Below are 18815 nucleotides of genomic sequence, written 5' to 3' on the forward strand. Positions count from 1 at the left end.
AGCGGCTTTAACGTGACAGCCCACTGCCTCATCTTTAATATGATTTTGAAGAGTTTTGGACAATGGTTTAAAGACAAATGTCAGTTTGGTGCTTTGTTAAGGGACCTTTACAGGTGACAGTAGGTTTGCTTGTATGTGGCCTGGTTCTGTGTGACTGCTATCTGTGTGTGACATTTCTTTACCTACTTTTGGGTGCAACATGTGTTGTCTCTCCACTTTGCTCACTTGGTGAAGGTAGGATTAGGGGAAAGGGAGTGTTTGTGGCCGAAGGAGCTGGCCTCTGGCTGCTTCAGTCTATGAGTTGTGGGGTCCAAGCCCCTTGACTCCCTCTCTCTTCCCTGGGCCTCCAGACTGCTCCTGGGAGCTCCCATGCAGATTGTAGCTCTATAATATTTCATTGTAGTGAAATCAGCTTTCCACATGAGAAAATTCAATCAAATGTAGATTAAATATTTCGGGAAAATTGCATTTGTATTGAATATGTACACAGTTTGTTTTCCAAACCACACAACAAAGATGTTTACTTAGCATTGATACTGTTGGGTGTCGCAAGGAACCTAGAGAGGCACCTGGAAATAGTTGGTCTTTTGGAGGATATTGGTAGGTCACATGGAAATACTGTACTATTTTGCCCATCCCTGAAGAGACCAAGAGACACTGTATGCTATTTTGTTGATGTCTTCATCCATTGCAGACTGTTTCCATACTTTGTCTGTCTAATGCTGCCGTGACTATTTACGCACTTTTTTTTTTTTTTTTACTTTCAGGACATAGTTTTTCAGTTCTCTGGCCTATTAATCGTTTCTTAGATGCTGTTTTCTTGTGTAAATTCTCTACATTCTTTGCTTTGCTTCTCTAGGAACGACAAGACTGTGAACTGGATGAGCCTGGCCTGCAGGCACAGCAACAACAGCCACAGCCACAGCCACAGCCAACCCAGGTGATCTGCTCGACCTGGCTATGACTCTCAGTCTTCACGGGGTCATAGCCTGTGTTCTGCCATTATTAACAGGGCATAGTGGGTCCTGGTTGCTGGGGATGGTTGCAAGTGGGAGACACTCATTCCAAAGTAGACAGGTGGGGGCTGTGCTAGCTGTCCCGTCTTTTATTTTGTTATTTTCACATTGTCTTTCTGAGTCCATTCCCCAAGCAAACGGAGGGTCATGTGTGGATACCTGAGTGAGAGTCTGGCATGTCTGTGATGTGTGAGAGATGCACTTCCTGTGCTCGTTGTCAGTCATAGTGTTTTAGCATGGAGACACATGCCAGTTTGGAAATGGGGTGATGGTACCTTCTTGTGTTACGTGCTCCCTCCTGCTTCTCCCCATCTTCTTCTTTTCTTCCTCCTCCTCCTTTCTTTCTTTTTTTTCAATTTCTGTTTGGTGATGCCCTTACCACCCTGGTTTCTGACTTGGATCTCATCAGGCCTGGTTCCTCTCTGCCTGCAGACAGCACACAGTCTTGAGCTCGAAGCCCTGCGCCTGAGCCTAAACAACATGCATACAGCACAGCTGGAGCTGACACAAGCCAACCTACAGAAGGAAAAGGAGACAGCATTGACGGAGCTGCGGGAAATGCTCAATGGCCGGCGGGCCCAGGAGCTGGCGCTGCTGCAGAGCAGGCAGCAGTGTGAACTGGAGCTGATGCGAGAGCAGCTTGCCCGGGAGAAGGAGGAGGTGGTGCTCCGCTGTGGGCAAGAAACAGGTACTGAGCAAATGCAGGGTGTGGACCACCACGGGTCCCCACTTTCTTGGCTTTTCTGGTCATAGCCTAGCCTTTAACAGATCATCTTTCCAGATCTCCCCCTTCCTCCACATCCCCCCAACACACACACACACACACACACACACACACACACACACACACGAAGCACCCTGTTGATTTTCCGAATCACTTTAAGGCCGTGCTCCCGTTTTTACCCCTTGGGAGGGAGGCGAGCCACCCAGTGGTTCCTCTGTGTTGGCCAGTCCTTGATAGTGTTTGGACCCAGCTCACTTCAAGCATGAGGAAACTTGACTGGGTCTGTGCTGCTGGCTGGGCAGTGTAGGGAGACACCCTAGCCCCGCCCAATAGTCCTGGGACAGGTACCAGGTGGACCCGGGACTCGCCCATAAGGGCGTGGTGAAGGAAAGCCGGGGTGACATAAGGGAGCTTCTTAAGGGGCTGCACGTGGGGACCCGGGCCCCTTTTGTTCTGGCCGCGCTTGCTGGGTTCTCTTCTGCCCTGGTGTCTTCTTGAATAAAGAGACTTTAATTGTAATAGGGCAGTGCTTGGGTTCGGCATGGCTGTCCATCTTAGATAATGATGATGTTGCAGGTCTGCATGCTGGGTCAAATACACTCTTAGTCTGCTGCCTACTCTGCCCATAGGCCAGCCTGTGTGGACTGTTTTCCTTGTAATTAGTTAGTGTATTTTGTGTGTATGGGTGTTTTGCCTGCGTGTATATCTGTGAATGTATGCCCCGTGCATGTGGAGGTCAGAAGAGGACATTGTTCCTCCAGAACTGGAGTTACACATGGTTCTGAGCTACCATGTGTGCCCTGGGAGTTGAACCTAGGTCCTATAGAAGAGCAGCCAATGGTCTTAACTGTTGAGCTATCTCTTCAGTCCCACATATTTTTTGTTTTTTTGAATAAGTATCAGCTTTATTGAGAAATAACTACCATGTCACATAGCCTGTGTGCTAAGGAGCACAGTTTGCAGCCTTTGGTGTGTCCACAAAGTTCTGTAGACCTGTCAATAGTAGGGGTTGAGAGCATTCATGACTCTGAAAGAGGGCTTGCTGCCTACTGGGTGAGCTTACTTTTCTGCTTGCTTCTCCAGCTTCCTTGTGACAAACAGAAGCATTGTCTCTAGCCCCGGCTCTGCGGGACCAAGCCTGCTCCCTTGCTTCAGTCTCCCCTCAGCATGAAAGACCAGTTTTCTTTTCTGGATACCTTTTTTGTTTCTTTAGGCACTTTGAAACAAAACAAATGCATGTTTGTATTTTCTTCTCTTCTTCAATATGAGATCTTTTTAGCTTTTTATTGCAGTTGCAGAGACCCCTCTTCTCTGTGGCTCCTGGTTAGGCCTGCTGTCCCTAGGGAAGGAAGGCAAAGGACTCGGTGGCGCTCTGGGGTGTAGCACCTTGCTCTCGAAGGATGGATCCCAGCCTTTCAGTCACCCTTAGACTTGTCTGCTGTCACCTTGTCCTGCCCCATGCCTCCTGCCACCGCTCTGTTTCTTCAGTCCTACCCTTCCCTGACCTTCACACATGCTCTCTGGGGGAGGCTCATCAGCTCTCGAGGCACTGCTGGAACCTATCTTTGTGTGCTTCTCCCTGCTTAAGTTGGGAGCTGTTGGATCACAGGACAGTTTCTCATGTCCTAATGTCTAGTACCTTACCTTGACCCTGGCACAGTGGGCACATGAACTAAAACACCTTGCAGTTAGTTCTCTTGTCCCAAGAGATTTGGAGGTGTCGGTGTTGGGATCCCAGCAGCTGATCTATCTTCGGCTGTACTCTTAGGAGAACTTGAGTGACTGGGAAATTTCTATATCCTTTATTTTGATGTGAATACATTTCTTACTTAAACTAATCATCGTCTGGACATCTTGTGCAATGGCAACCCTCAGGAGTGGATAGTGGGTGCTAGAGCCCCGCGTCTGCTGGGCGATGAGGTCAAGGACAAGGTTGAGACTGTGGTCTGAGCAACTTGTTACATTTGTCTTGCAGCTGAGCTGAAGGAGAAGTTACGTTCAGAAATGGAGAAAAGCGTCCAGATGATAGAGGTGTGTAGTTGACTGGAAGTGGGATCTGTGTGTGCGCGATCCTACTTTCCATCCCACTTGCCTGCCCCTCACCTTGATGCAGATAAAATCGGTGCAGGGGAATTGGAGTGTGCTGGGAGAAAGTGAATTCTTGGTTAACAGTGTTTTTAGAAGACTTATTTTGCTGCTTTGCTGACTCTTGAAATATGAAGCTTCCCAGCCACCCTTTCACATGGTGTTGTTGACCCCTTCCCCGTCTTCGTGGACTTCTGTCTGGTGGGGAGAGGTGACCGTAGCCAGAGGCGTGAATGTGGCAGACGCACCAAGGTGCTAGCCAAGTTGCCATTGGCCCCTTGTAGGAAGGTGGTTTCAAGAGCCTTTGAGAGAGTGATTTTATAAGATACCTAACATTCAGAGATTGGTTGTGCCACAACCTACTGTTCCTTTTAAATTAGACTCTGAAGCAAGATTGGGAATCTGAGAGACAGTTATGTCTGGAAAATCTCCGCAAAGAATTGTCTGCGAAGCACCAGTCGGAAATGGAGGGTTTGCAAAACCAGTTTCAGAGAGAATTAGCGGAACAGAGGGCTGAGCTGGAGAAGATTTTTCAAGCCAAACATGAGGCTGAAGGTGAGCCCCTGGTTAAAGTGAGCATGTCTGGAGGGGCTGAGTGTCTGCTGTGATGCTAGAGCAAACACCATTGCGATTGGACTTGCCTTTCCCACCCTCGTTTTCCAGGGCAAGCTGCTGAGGACATATGATGTCATGAGTGTCCAGGAGGTGTTGTAGCTGCTGGCCCACTGCCCTGCCTCTGTTTCATAGGTCCCTCTTACATATTCAATTACTAAATTATCACTGAAGCAGTAGTACGGTGGCCGCTCACTTTTGATACTTGAGATGTTATGTAACTTAGTGATTCTTGTGAGTTGAGATGGTATCTTCTTGCCTGTGGCTGAGTCCCTCCATGGAAGAACAAGCTAGTTTCCTGCAGTGGTGTCCTGATGGAGCCTGCTCAGCTTTCCCTCCCTGTTTGTGCCATTGGTATTTCCCCCATCCAGACATTCCCAGGTGCTCAGCATGGAACGCGGTGGGCACAGCTGTGGCTTTGATATGAGATGCCAGTGAGCTATTGCTGAAGAAGGAAGCATTGTCTTGTCATACGCTAGGTGACCTCTGTGCTGCTTTCTAGTTTCCCTGAAGGAGACCCAGCACCAGGCAGCTGTCAAGAAGTTACAGGAAGACCTGCAGTCAGAGCATTGCCAGTATTTACAAGATTTAGAGATGAAATTCAGAGAAAAGGAAAAAGAAAAAGAGTTGGAGGTAGGCAAAAAACTTCCTTTTGGTTGTTTGATTGTATGTGGGGATGGGGTATGTTCAGGTGTAGACATGGGTGCATGTGGCTAGTCACGTGTACACAGAGGTTGATGTCAGGTGTCTCCTCTGTTGTACTCCATCTTATTTTCTGAGACAGGATCTCTCACTGAACCTTGAGCTCACTGATTGGCTAGACTTGTTGGCTGGCAAACTTAGAGTCTTCCTGTCTTTGTTACCCCAGCAGCGAGAAAGATGATTTATTGTACACGAGTTATACTTTGCCATAAGTGGGAACAGAATTTGTCCAGAATGCCACAGGTCCAGGGCAGAGGGCCAGTAGGACTGTTTGGTTGTAATGAAGGCAGTCAGTCTCTAAGGTGGTCTCTGCGAGCAGATGGTGGTGTTCGGGTCCATTGAGACTTAGACCAACAGCAGCACAAGTCAGTGCCAATCTCACTGTAACCCAGAGCCTGCACGGGCCTTGTCTTTCCATGTTTGACCATGGGGCTATGGCCCAAGAGGAGATTTGCCTCAGACTTCCTGACCAGGTATTTAGCCCTGGGCTGGGGCCTCCCCACTAATTACTGGAAGTATATATCTTTGTTTAGAGAGAAAACTGACCTGGGCAGGAACAGGAACATATGTCCCTGAAAGGAAAGCAAAAAACCAGCCTCTGTGCAGATAATATTCATTTTTAAAAATAATCTTAAAAGTTTTAATTAAAACATATCATGTTCACCCTCCCTCCTCTTCCCCTGTAACTCCTCCCATGTCCTCCTAGCCCCCCCCTTACCCCTTCTCAAATTTATGAATTTATGGTCTCTTTTTCTTTGATATTACTGTCATATTATACACACACACACACACACACACACACACACATATATATAATACACATATAAATATAACCTCCAGATTCCATTTAATGTTGCTTGTATTTCAGGGCTGACAACTGGATATTGAGTAACTAATTAAGGGATTCCTTATTCTGGAGCTCTCAGTAGTCATTAGTTGCCTATAGTTCTCTGTGCAGTAGTATGCCTTTTTTTTTTTTTTTTTTTTTTTTTTTTTTCTTTTGAGACAGGGTGTAGTGTGGCCTTTTGAGGTCCCTGCTTTCCATGTTATCCGGGTTGTCACTGTTGGAATCTTGTTTAGGCTTCATATTATTGAGACCTTGGAAGTGAAGCTTTCTTATCATTTCTAGGAGACAGTTTCACCACAGACTTCTAGTCTTCCTGGCTCTTACAATCTTTCTCTTACAATCTTTACTCTGAGCCTCGGGTGTAGGAGTTGTATTGTAGATGTATCTGTAGGTGCTGGGTACCCCCATATCAGTCATCTGTATTTTGACCAGTTGTGGTTTTCTGTGATGGTCTTACTCCATAAGCATGTCATGCTTCCTTGTGAGGTGTGAGACCCTAAGGTGGCATTTTCAGAGTACAGAGCCATACATGCCGCCCTTTCATCTCCTTTGGTTCTCATGTCAACATTTTTTCTTCTTCACAGTTAGAGAATCTTCAAGCATCCTATGAAGAACTGAAGGCTCAGTCCCAAGAAGAAATCAGATGCCTATGGTCCCAGCTTGAGTCTGTGAAAACCAATACAGAGGAACTGAATGGTGAGGAATTTTGTGGGATGTTTAGGTCCTTCGAAGCTAAGCTGTGCAGAATTTCATTTATTTCTTTATTTATCCATTCATTCATTCATTCTTGAGGTGGTATATTAGAACCTAGGGCCTTGCACTTTTTTTTAAAATTTTTTTTATTTATTTATTATGTATACAACATTTTGCTTCCATGTATATCTGCACACCAGAAGAGGGCACTAGATCTTGTAACGGATGGTTATGAGCCACCATGTGGTTGCTGGGAATTGAACTCAGGACCTCTGGAAGAGCAGTCAGTGCTCTTAACCTCTAAGCTATCTCTCCAGCCCCGGCCTTGCACATTCTTAGCAAGGGATGTACCACTGATCAAATCCCAGCCCTGTGACTTTCGATTGTTGAACCATAGAGTTTACTAGTGGGGGTGGGAGGGAGAAAGGGAGAGAGGAGAGGAAAAGAGAGGAGAGAGGCAGGGGTTGGGGGGCAGAGGAGGAAGGAAAAACACAAACTTGTGAGCTTGCTTATACATCTTGAAGATGATACATGTTTTGTATACAAATGGAGATTTTGACACTGGAATGCATTTGCTGTTCTTGCAGAGGACACATACTCAGTTCCCAGCACCTTCATGGCAGTTCACAACCATCTGCTGTCCTCTCTGTCCTTTGTGGACACTGCATGCGCGCGCGCACAAACACACACACACACACACACACACACACACACACACAGAGAGACACAGACATACACTCAAACATATAAAATAAAAATAAATCCTTAGCTAGGGGAAAGGGTGGAAGGGGAAAAGGGAGGAAGGGAAGGGGAGTGGGGGGAAAAACGTATCACTCAATTTAAAAAAAAATGGCAAAAAAAGTCTTTAAAAGGGAAAGGAAATTTGTATATAGGAAAGGTTTCTTATTGTGTTTTGTCCCTCAGTGTATCAGCTGAGTGGTGATCACATGACTGTGCCCCTGATGTTACAGGCTCTTGTGGTGTAAAGTGTCCTTCATGTATCAGTCTTAACTGGCAATGTTACTGGGTAATACAGCAGGGTGATTCTTAGCAGGCATTGGGGGTTCCAAAATGGGGTCTTTCTGCTTGCTACTGTGTGGATCCTGTGAGCTTCTCCAGGGCAGCTGCTGTCGGGTTCCTGTGGCTCTAGCTCCAGTCTAGAGTCTGAGTCTCCAGGGCCCAACAACTGTGGCTGCTTTTGCTGGAGGCAGCTTCATCTCATCCTTGCATAGAGTTGAGCACCCTTGCAGACCCCAGTCTTGGTTCTCTCCTTTTGTGTCAGGAACGTCTCTGTGTAGCCAGGTGGACATGGCCACCTGGAGAGCAGGCAGAGTCACCTGTGTTCTGGGACAGAGATGTCTAGGTCCAGTTCAGGCCACCAGTATCTAGAAGCCTAGTCTTAGCTAGCATTCTTAGTGTTCATCTGCAAACAGAGCCTTTCAGATGCAGATCTCCCTTGAGGATCGATGTTGTTTTGATCAATGAACAGTTAGGAGAAAGGACCAGAAACACAGACATTTGGCAAACTACCCTTTGTCATGTGATGGCAAGAGATGCCTGGTCTCCGTCTCCTAGCCTTGAGCTCTGTTCATGGCCAGATATTGTAGCCAACATGTCATTTCTTTAGGGTCCTCTGTTACCTGAGCCTAGAGAAGAGGTGAACTGATGGCTCTAGCATGTTCTTCCATGGAACTTCATCCTTCAGGGAGCTTCCATACAAAGTCTTTGGGGTTGTAACTAGTCAGTCTACGCTGCTTGTTAGTGGTTTCCATATATAAGTTTATAGCAGATTTTCTTCTACACCACCAACCAGTTCCCAAATCAGGACACAGAGACTATTATTGGTTCTGAATGTACAGCTTTATCTTATTCTTGTTTCTTGATAGCTCTTATAACTTAATTTAACCTGTTTCTCTTCATCTACATTAAGCCTCTGGGCTTTTTACCTTTAGTTTTGTATGTCCTACTCTGTGTCTGCTGGCTGGCCGCTGCCTGACTGGCCCTGGCGTCTCCCTCTGTTTCTTGCCTGTTCTCTTCTCCTTCTTCTCTCAAGCCTAGGCTCCTCCTACTTGTTTTCTCTGTCCACCAGCCCTGCCCCCCTCCTGCCTAGCTATTGGAAGTTCAGCTTTTTATTAGACCAGTCAGGTCTTAGGCAGGGAAGGTGAAACAGCAACACATCTTTACATACTTAAACAAATACAGCATAAACAAATGTAACACACCTTTACATAGTTAAAGGTTATATTCACACACCAGTTGGTAGCATTCTCTGGGTTGCAAGCTTACATGTGGTCTGTGTTGCTGTGCAGACAACTAATCACTTTGATAGCCTCAAAATATGGGCTCAAAGAAAGTTTGGGGTGCTGTGTCTGTGCTCTCTGCCCAGGAACTCCAACAGCTTACATCCAAGTGTCAGCAGCTGTGCCTTGCTCCAAACCTGTTTCCTGAGTCACTGAGATTGTGACAGGATACAGTTCTTTGTTGCTAGGACCATGTTTCTTGCTGCAGGTAGTTGCCCTGATTCCCAGTTGCTTGGCTTTTTAAGGGGTTCCTGAAATGCTGAGCGAGTTATGAGGCAGGAGGCTCTTACCTATGCACAGTCATGAGGGGTCTGCTCAGGGACCTTGGTGTTTCCTGCTTTGTGTGTTTCCCTCTGGGGTGATTATGTGCTTCCTTCTGCTGAAGGGTCGTGGGAGCCATGTCTGGCCCAGGACTCTCACCTGGAGGAGCTGGAGCACCTGCGGTCAGACTTCGCGCAGCAGCAGCAGCAAGAGCGAGCCCAGCACAAGTTGGAGCTGGAGCACCTGCGGTCGGACTTCGTGCAGCAGCAGCAGCAAGAGCGAGCCCAACACGAATTGGAGCTGGAGCACCTGCGGGTCTATTTTGAGAAGAAGTTGAGGGATGCTGAGAAGACATACCAAGAAGACCTGACCTTGTTCCAGCAACGGCTGCAGGAGGCCAGGGAGGATTCTCTGGAGTCTGGAGAGATCAGGTAAAGGAAACATTGTTCCCATTCGGCGGCTTTATGAAGTGTGTGTGTGTGTGTGTGTGTGTAGCCTGGGCTAAGTTTGCACTTCTTCTGTTTGTGATCTCACACTCATGGAGGACAGTAGAGCTGGGTTTTGTTGTTGTTATTGTTGTTGCCTTGGCTGGCTTGGAACTCAGTCTACCTGCCTCTGCCTCCCTAGGACTGGAATTAAAGGTGTGTACCACCACATCAAGCCCAGCAGAGCCAGCGTGTGGCCCTGTGGTCCAGTCTCACTCTCCTGTGTTATAGTACTGGCTAAGCAGTGTTTATACCTAGCGTCATCTAATCCTTAACCTAGATACCTTACCTCTATATGGTTGGGCCCAGGGACAGAGTAGGCAAGAAAAGGACGCACTAAAGCTTTTATTCTATTTAAATTTTTTTTAATGTTTATTTTATATGTATGAATGTTTTGCCTGCATGTGTGTATATGTACCACATGCCCAAGAAGAAGTTGTTGGCTTCTCTGGAACTGGAGCTACAGATGGCTGTGAGCCACCATGTGGGTGCTGAGAACTCAACTCAGGTTCTTTGCGAGAGCAGTCAGTGCTTTTAACTACTGAGCCATCTCTCCAGCTCTCAGAGCTTGGTTGGTTGGTTGGTTGGTTGGTTGGTTTTTGAAAAAGGGTCTCACTGTGTCCTAGAGTTCACGGCATAGAGCAGGCTGAATTGCATTCACAGAGTCCAGCACTCTACCTCCTGAGTGCTGGAGTTCAAGTTCACCATGCCCAGCGCACTAAGACTTTCATGCATGTCTTCTCTCTTTAGTTCATCCTGTATATTTCCAGAGGAGACATCTGGCAGAGGAAGAAAGGAGCAACCTGATCCACTTGATCTTCAGCTGGAGCAGCTGAAGGTGACAGGCTGTGGGTTTTTAATATGAGAGAGGGTTGAGGGTCATTCAACTTTACATTAGAAACCGGCTGTTTTCCGCCTAATAAAATCTGCCCGTCTGTCTTTGTTGACTCCTCATGCAGAGGGGAACTTGATTTTCCATGTAATCTCATATGTGCACCATGGCTTGTCTAAGGAGTAAGTACAAAGCCTGAGGCCCTGACGCCCTTCCTTCCTTCCCAGCTCTGCTTGCTTGCAGTCTTTCTCAATTCCCAGCTGTCATTGAGGCTTCGCCTGCCACCCTCACCCTGCACACCTGTCACCCTTGATTCTGACATTCTGACAGGTGTGAGGCTGAGCGTATGTGTGTGTATGTGTGTCCTGAACTCGTTGATCATCTCTTCATCTTTTGATTTTCTTGCCTTCATCTCCCAAGTGTTAGGATTACAGGCATGCACCATGCGGTGCTGGGGATCAAACCCAGGGCTTACGAATGTTAGACAAGACAAGTGCTCCATGTAAACTGAGTTACACCTCCAAGCCCTTGACCGCATCTCCTTATAAAGTTATAGTCAGCGTGGGTTATGGCCTTCTCTGATTCCTTATTTTATTTTAAGCATCCTATCTTAAACAGTCCTGTCCTGAGGTCCTCAAGATAGGGCTATGTATAGCATATGAACTTGGGAGAGACACAGAACAACCTATGACGGGCTTTCTCCAGCCCTCAAAATCTTTTTTGCTCATATGTCTATGAATAACGCTTCTCCCTGCTCTGGTAAATGTGACAGAGCTCCCCTGTGTGCCATCTTAAACCCCATTGGTGTGACTGCATCCTGTGGCTCGTGTTAATTCTCTGGGGTTTGAGAACCTCACACCCTGTGTGTACTTTGCTTCATGCCAGATGCAAGGTGAGGTCTCTGAATCTCAGGCTCTCCTCTCATGGGTATTCTGTCTGGTTGGACTATTCATTGGCCTCTGTGTTTTCTGTTAATCTGTAGCTCTTGCGAGCTTCATAATTAAGTTTCCAAACAAATCCTAAAGTTCTTAAGTTTTCTCATGCATCTTACAGCTGTTTGGATTCTGTTTTCTGGGCAGGTTTTGTTTTGGTTTGTTTTTTCATTTTGCCAGTTTTCAGGTAAATTTACTACCATTTTGATCTTATGTGTGGATGTGTACGGAGGTCAGAGATGTGTTTGTGAGAGTCAGATCTCTACCTGCTGAGCCCTCCCTGGTGTCCCTCTACTGCTTAGGGATGTCTACGTCCTGAATTCCTTCTGCTTTCTGTCTGCTGGGTCTCTGTCTGATGTTAAAGGCAGGTGTTCCCTGTGCAGGTTGTGATCTGTGACCACTTGCCTTCATGTGTGCTATGAACCCCATGTATCCAAGTAAGCTCTTTGTACCAGCTCAGAGATGCACTAAGGGGACTGGTGGCATTGATGTCACTCCTAGGGTTGTTGCACTCCTCCTTTGAAGGTTCTTTTGCCTCCTAGTGGGGACTTCTGCTACTTTTGTTACCTGAGGAAAGGGGCAGAAGGAAGCTACCCCCTACCCCCAACATATACACTGTGCGTCTGTTCCTGGGGACCCTAATGTATGCAAGGAAAGAGTATGGAAATCTGCCCTGAGCCTGCCTTTCCCAGTCTGAGGCCTCCTGTCCACCATGAGCGTCCATCCCACCCTGGTTTTTCCTTCTGCTTTCCTGGCAGGCCCGACTGTAGGGTCTCCATCTGCCAGCAGGGGTTGAGAATGGTCACTGCTCCTCTCTCCTTTGCTTTTCATAAGTTAATAAGTAACATTTTTTCTTAAATTTCAGAAAGGTGTAGAGATGGAAGTGATGGGTTCTATGTCTAATTAATGAAAAATGCATGTGGGTGTGTGTAGCATGTTGACAGGCCACAGTCCTCTGCACGTTTCCTGACGGGTCCCTCCCTAGCTGGGTAGTGAACTGATCACCAAAGTGTGGGTGGCTGTCTGAGTGACTGTCTCTTATGTGTGCATCTCTCTGGTCATTCATGAGGATGAGCGTCTTTTCACTTGTTTAATCAACTGTTATTCCATTCCTTCTGACTGTATTCCATCTCTTTGCTCATTTTGCTGCCGTTGTCTTTGCCTCTCCTTCTAGTATGAGTAATTTCTAGCACTATTCACCTTTGTGTTCTGATGGGGGTGTTTTTCATGCTTTTTCTTACCGGGACTGACCGTCGCTCTCTTTGGAGTGGCCCAAGAGATCCTCTGTGACTTCACCCTGCTCGATCCCATTGCCTGTCCTGTTGTTTATCCTTAGTGAGATAGCACTGTCCCACGTGAACTTACTGTCACAGGGCCACGTCTATCTCATCAGTTTCATGATACTTACTTCTCTAACAATGAGAATGTAAGTCTTGTTTTAAACGGTAATTTTAGTTCATTAGAAATTCAGGGCGATGAGATCTTTTTTTGTTTGTTTGTTTGTTTGTTTTTCAGTTTTGAGGAGAATGGGTTCAATGGCTACATTTTCAGCGTGTGCCGATCCATCCATTCTGTCATGATGGAAGAGGGCTCTGAACCCGAAAGGGCAGAGCCTGTTCTCAGGGCTGGGGACTTGGCAGCAACTAGAGATTCTCTTGGGTTGCTCTTCCTTTTTGTAGGGACTGTATCCTTGCCCCACATCTGAGCAGGTCCAGAATCGGAACTGTGAGAGGGATGTTCAGAGCAGAGAGGATGCCATAGAAGTTGGAATCAGGAAGTGTGGAGGCCTATCCTGCTTCCATGTGGCTCATGGTATGTCTGAAACAGAGAAGTGACAGTTAGGGCACCCATGGGCAGTCAGCAGAGATCTCAGGCCAAAGAAGCTTCTCCTGAGAGACAATGGGGGTCAGCTGCAGGAATAGGACCTGATGTCTAAGATTATACGAAAATGCCTGAGGGGACAAAGGTGACTGAAGTGGTAAGCTGAACTTTTGTGGACAGGCAGGCTTACCCTGGGAGGTAAGCAAGAGAGAGTAGGTTTTAGGAGAGCTCTGATCGGGCTCTGGAGTGACTGCTAGACTGGTCCTCCATGCTGCCTGGAACTGATCTGGGCCCGTCGTCTGAAGGATAGATAGGCATTGGTACAGTCATTGTTGGGTGACAGCTCAGAGAAGTACAGGGTTTAGGAGCAGCCCAGGCTTAAGATCTGAGGCTGGATACTGGAGAGATACTGAGGGCAGGGAGACAATCAAACTTTAAGGGTAGGAGGAGAGATGCCAGCAATGGACAGGAGAGTGGACATCAGTAACATTGTAGATGCCTAACTGTGATGGGAACACCCACGGGTAGGATGGCTTCTACTTGCTGCCATGGCCTCTTGTTCATGTTGTCCTCAGGCTGTAGCCACTGCTTCTGTGGGTTCTCCAATCTGCTCTGGACAGGGTTGGATGGGGAGAGGTACTGTGGCGTGTCTGTACCAGGATCAGTTGTGTGGTCTGGCGAATCTAGCTAAGTTTATGTTTTCCTTTGAACAGAGCAGGACTGTCTCACGGTAGTATCAGAACAGGGTGATCAGGCTCACTGACTCACCTGTCCTGTGTGGTCCTTTAGGAGAACTCGACAAGTTTACAAGCAGGACTGGAAGAAGACCCCAGGCATGAAACAGGTGTGTTGAGTTCTTCCCTCAACTTCCAACTCAAGGAGAACAAGTCACACAGCTACCGCCTGAGGCCCGAGGAAGCAGAACAGGAGAGGCTCCCACTTACACTCTCAGAGCAGCACAGCCAAGGTGTGCCCCATCTGCCCCTCAGGGCTCCTTATTTTCCTGCCAATGCCAGTTCCTATTGGAGTGTCTTGGGAGAAGATACTCCTTGCGTTTTATCATGGAGCATCTGCTTCAGCTGGAATCAGTGGTGTCCGTATGAAGACCACGAGCCTGCCCCAGTGTAACACAGCTCCCTGCTGTGAGGATTCATCCCTGAGCAAGTGCTGTTAGATGGTGGTAGAGTTAGGAGAGGGATGGCCTTAGTGATATTAGACTCTGCTCTGCTTCTTTGGGCCAGCATTATGGCTCAGCCGAGCAGATCGAGGTTGTGGGTCGCCCAGGGAGCCTGAGGGAAGGAGCTCCTGTGGGATGGCCTGGAGTAGCATAGAAAGACTCTGGCTGTCTCAGAGGTGTGGTTCCACAGGGATGAATAGTGGTCACTCCCAGTGATTGTAGAGGTGGGCAGCAGAGGCCAGCTGGTGTGAAACATGGTGACAGTGTTTCCAATGTTGTTCAGCCCTCCTTGGGTACAGTGGTTCCCCTCCAGGGAAGGTGAGGAAGCCGGGTTGAGGGCCTCGGCTCAGGTAGTAGTGGTGGGATCAGTGACCATATTCCTGTCTTGCGACATTAAAGCCTGTGTAGCCCTGGAGCTCCATTCAACATCAGACAGGGCAGGGTGAGAGGTGTAGAGTCCCACTTGGGAGCCAGGGGCCAACACACACCTGTCCCTTACTGCTCTTGTCTTTGTTGATCCCGGGACCTCCACAGCTGCCTCTGACATGCTCTGTCATTTGTGCTGCTTGTGCCCATGTAGTCCCTGTAGCACGACTTGTTATTGCTCTAAGTCCGAGGCTTGTGCCTCTGTTTCCATCTTCTGAAGAGGAAGACCCAGGCCTGGTTTAGAGGAGGCAGTGTGCTCCCCCTGCACACTCACTTCCTGGGTGGCTCAGCTCAGGCTCAAGGCCTGTGATGAAACCCTGAATTAGCCGTGCCTGTCCCTGTCCCTGTCCCTGTGTGTCTGGTGCTGGGCATAGGGCTCATTCTGGGTGACCAGCAGCAGGTTGCACATCATGTCTGACCTTAAGGAATACCTCAGGCTGCCTAGATGTATGCTGGGTAGACCCCAGAGAATGCTACAACTCAGGGTAGACCCGGGATGCGCCTGCAGGGGGGACACTGAGGACCTGGCGCCTCTCCTGTCCCGAGTCAGCACCAGGGTGCTGCCGTTCTGTGGGGCTGCCTGTGGATGCCCCAGCCGACGATGGTCTCCCTCTCCCTTGTTCCTCAAGAGCTTGCCCAGGAACATCTGCAGTATGCACAGGACATGGCTATGGAGGCCGATGCTCAGGTGGCTGCCAGAATCCTGACCTTGGAAGCTGAACACAAGGATGTGTGTAAAGTTTCACTTCTTCAGACTGAACTCAAGGAAGCAGTTGAACTCTTGAAAATAGAGAACAGGAATTTACAGGAGAAACTGCAGCATGAGACCCACCTGAAAGAGGAGCTGGAGAGGGTGAGTAGTGACCCTCAGCAAGGCTCTGTATTCTTGAGGAAGGCTTGTGGTCTCTGTGCACAAGGGGGGGAGGGGGTGTCCTGAGGACATCCTGAACTATGTATGTCATTGCTGTGGGAGTGTGTGCACCAGATTCTCATGGAAAGAAATGCAAGATGGGTTTGCCACAAAGCTTCATTAAGGTCTGGTACCCAAAGCCAGAGCCAGTTTGGTTCCTTAAGACAATGAATGGTCAGTCGTGGCAATCTTCTGATCCTCATGCCACTATCTTCAAAGTACGTTCAGATTCTTCACATCCTTCATGGTCATTGTTCAGCTGCCGTGGACAGTTCAGATACTGAGCCTACCCCTAGGTATTTGTGAGCTTGAGAAAGTCACTGCCATACCATTAGGGGAATGAACACAATGGAAAATGACAGCCTCTTCAGAATTACAATAGGGGCTTCATTATGCAGCCAGTGCAGCTCAGGGAGCATGAGCTGGGATTTCTTTGTCTTTTGCTGCTTGTAAGCTGTGCTCTCTTCATCATCTTTTTAACCATGTCTGAAAACATGTCTTTCATGCCTTCTGTCCTCGTGTGTTCTTTGTGAATGACTTTGTGGATTTTCATCAGAAAAGAATGTTAGAGGAATCTCTTTTTGCCTAAAAGATTGATTACTAAGTTGCCTTGAAAATTAAGGAACTGGTAAGGACTTGGACAAGATAGAACTAATAGAACTTTGTGGAAAGCTGTGTGAACCACCTCACCCAAGTCAGCAACTGTTCATGGGCTGGCAGTTCATAGTCTGTGGCCTGTGATCAAGACAGAGTTTCCTAGACGATAAATGTTTGTTTCCCAGGTCACATTTTTATCTGGAGAATCAGTTCAAGGCAGGAATGTGGCAAGGCGTGGTGGCACACACCTTTAATCCAGAGACAGAGACAGGCAGATCTTTGAGTGTGAGGCCAGCCTGGTTTACATAGACAGTTCCAGGACAGTCAGGGTTACACAGAGAAACCCTGTCTCAAAAAACTAAACCAAACCAAACCAAAACAAACAACAAAAATAATAAGAAGAGAATGTGGAATTCTCCTGTAGTAATTTTGTTAAATTTTTGCTTTAAACATTTTGAAGCTCTGCTAATAAATTTACATATTTGTGATTATATCTTCCTGGAAGGTTTACCTTTTTATTATTAATGAAATATCTCCTGATATTCTTTGCCTTAAGATCAACTTATTAAAATCTTTTTGTTTTTGTTTTTGTTTTCTTGAGACAGGGTTTCTCTGTGGCTTTGGAGGCTGTCCTGGAACTAGCTGGTCTTGAAGTCACAGAGATCCGCCTGCCTCTGCCTCCCAAGTGCTGGAATTAAAGGTGTGCACCACTACTGCCCAGCTATTAAAATCTTTTATTAGAGAAAGAAAGAAAAGAAAATTAGCTAGGCGTGGTGACACACACCTTTAAAGCCATAGCCTCCAAAGCCACAGAGAAACCTCCCTCCCCACAAAAAAATCTTTTATTAGTATAGTCATACCAACCTTGATGTTCATTTAAAAAAATGTTCTTGACATAACAGTCTTGCTCAGTTATGGAATGCTATGATTATAGGCATGTGCCACTATGTTTAGCATCTTGTGCTTTTTCTTAGCTTTTTGTTTTTATATATTTTTCATTTGGGTTAATGGATATAGTGTATTTTTTGTAGCTTATGCTGTTAAATATTAACTTATTTTGATAATCTCTGCCTTTTCATTATAGTGCTGAGTCTGTGAACATTTATTGAAGTTACTGATGTGGTTGATTTAGGTCTGCCTTTTTATCATGACTTTGCAATGTGCTCCTCTGCTCCTTTTTTCTAACCTTTGATGCCGCAGTTTCCTAGGAGCTAACGTCCATGTCTGTTGTTACCTCAGCAATAATAATGTTGTAAGATTTGCTCTGAGAAGTCAGGTATCCGAAAGCAATTAAGGGAGCTGAGTATAGTAGTGTATACCTTTAACCCCAGTATCCCAGTACTCCAGAGGCGGAGGGAGGCCTGTGATCAGGAGTTCAAAGCCATCATTGACTATATAGTAGGTTCGAGGCCAGCCTGGCTTACATTGTGAGGCCCTATCTCAAAGTAAAAATAAAAAGAGAACAACAGCAAGACCCACCCCCCCCAAAAAAAAAATAAATGAAGAAAACTGAAAGATCCTGTAGTAAATAATAGTCCTGGACTTTTCTTTTTTTTTTTTTAAGATTTTATTTATTTATTATGTATACAACATTCTGCTTCCATGTACATCTGCACACCAGAAGAGGGCACCGGATCTCATAACGGATGGTTGTTATGTGGTTGCTGGGAATTGAACTCAGGACCTCTGGAAGAGCAGTCGGTGCTCTTAACCTCTGAGCCATCTCTCCAGCCCCAGTCCTGGACTTTTCTTAGCAGTTCTGGTGCCATTCATTCCTCCTGAGGATCTGGGTCCATGTGTGCATCTTTACTCCTTATTTTCAGGATTTCCTCTAGCATTTCTTGTTGTTTGGGTCTTTTGTACAAGTTTTCTTTTATTTAAAGTCTCCCCCTCCCCGTCTTTATTCTCAATGTCCTTGCTGCAGTAAGATATTTTGTTGTTTTTTTTTTTGGTCAGGTTTTAAAGTATTGGTTTGGACTCTAATCTGATGATTTTATTGTCCATGCCAGCCTGGGACTGTCCCAGATTGATTGCATTATCTCTTCAGCATGGGTTCCATTTTCCGGTTTTGTTTGCTTGTTTTGTATCCTCTAGCTTTGTCGCATCTGGATATTGTAGGGGATGTCTCCTTAGATTGGAGTCTGTAGGGCTTTGCCATTTTGTTTCAGTAGGTAGTTATTTTCTTTCTCTTAGCTCAATAAACATAGAGGTCAGTCTCCCTTCAGCGTCTTATCTTGATGAACTTAGAGTCCACAGCCATCTCTGTTTGGGGATGAGTGTTCTGTTAAGTTCTTGTAGCTTTAACCTGCCTGCTTCCTTCCAGAGCCCATTCTACGTCTGCATTAAATTGGGGTCAGTCTGAGTTTAGGCTGTGTCTGTTGTTCTGCTCAGGAAG

At 46.7% G+C, this 18815-nt stretch overlaps 1 protein-coding gene across 11 annotated transcripts in view; it reads left to right on the top strand.

Moving 5' to 3' along the window:
- Nucleotides 1–18815, top strand: part of Pcnt (pericentrin) — an 89245-nt gene that overhangs the window by 2781 nt on the left and 67649 nt on the right. For 7 of the 11 annotated variants that reach the window (XM_035450455.1, XM_035450460.1, XM_035450458.1 and 4 more), the window contains exons 3-12: nt 860–940; nt 1449–1704; nt 3716–3771; nt 4206–4380; nt 4940–5070; nt 6571–6682; nt 9365–9671; nt 10476–10563; nt 14100–14277; nt 15543–15766. In XM_035450455.1, coding sequence (XP_035306346.1) covers nt 860–940; nt 1449–1704; nt 3716–3771; nt 4206–4380; nt 4940–5070; nt 6571–6682; nt 9365–9671; nt 10476–10563; nt 14100–14277; nt 15543–15766 — 1608 coding nt within the window. The remainder of the gene's footprint in view (nt 1–859; nt 941–1448; nt 1705–3715; nt 3772–4205; nt 4381–4939; nt 5071–6570; nt 6683–9364; nt 9672–10475; nt 10564–14099; nt 14278–15542; nt 15767–18815) is intronic. The other 4 variants (XM_035450462.1, XM_035450463.1, XM_035450464.1 and 1 more) reach the window with 2 other exon arrangements.

This window comes from Cricetulus griseus (assembly GCF_003668045.3).
Source record: "Cricetulus griseus strain 17A/GY chromosome 1 unlocalized genomic scaffold, alternate assembly CriGri-PICRH-1.0 chr1_0, whole genome shotgun sequence".
Classification (NCBI taxonomy): Eukaryota; Metazoa; Chordata; class Mammalia; order Rodentia; family Cricetidae; genus Cricetulus; species Cricetulus griseus.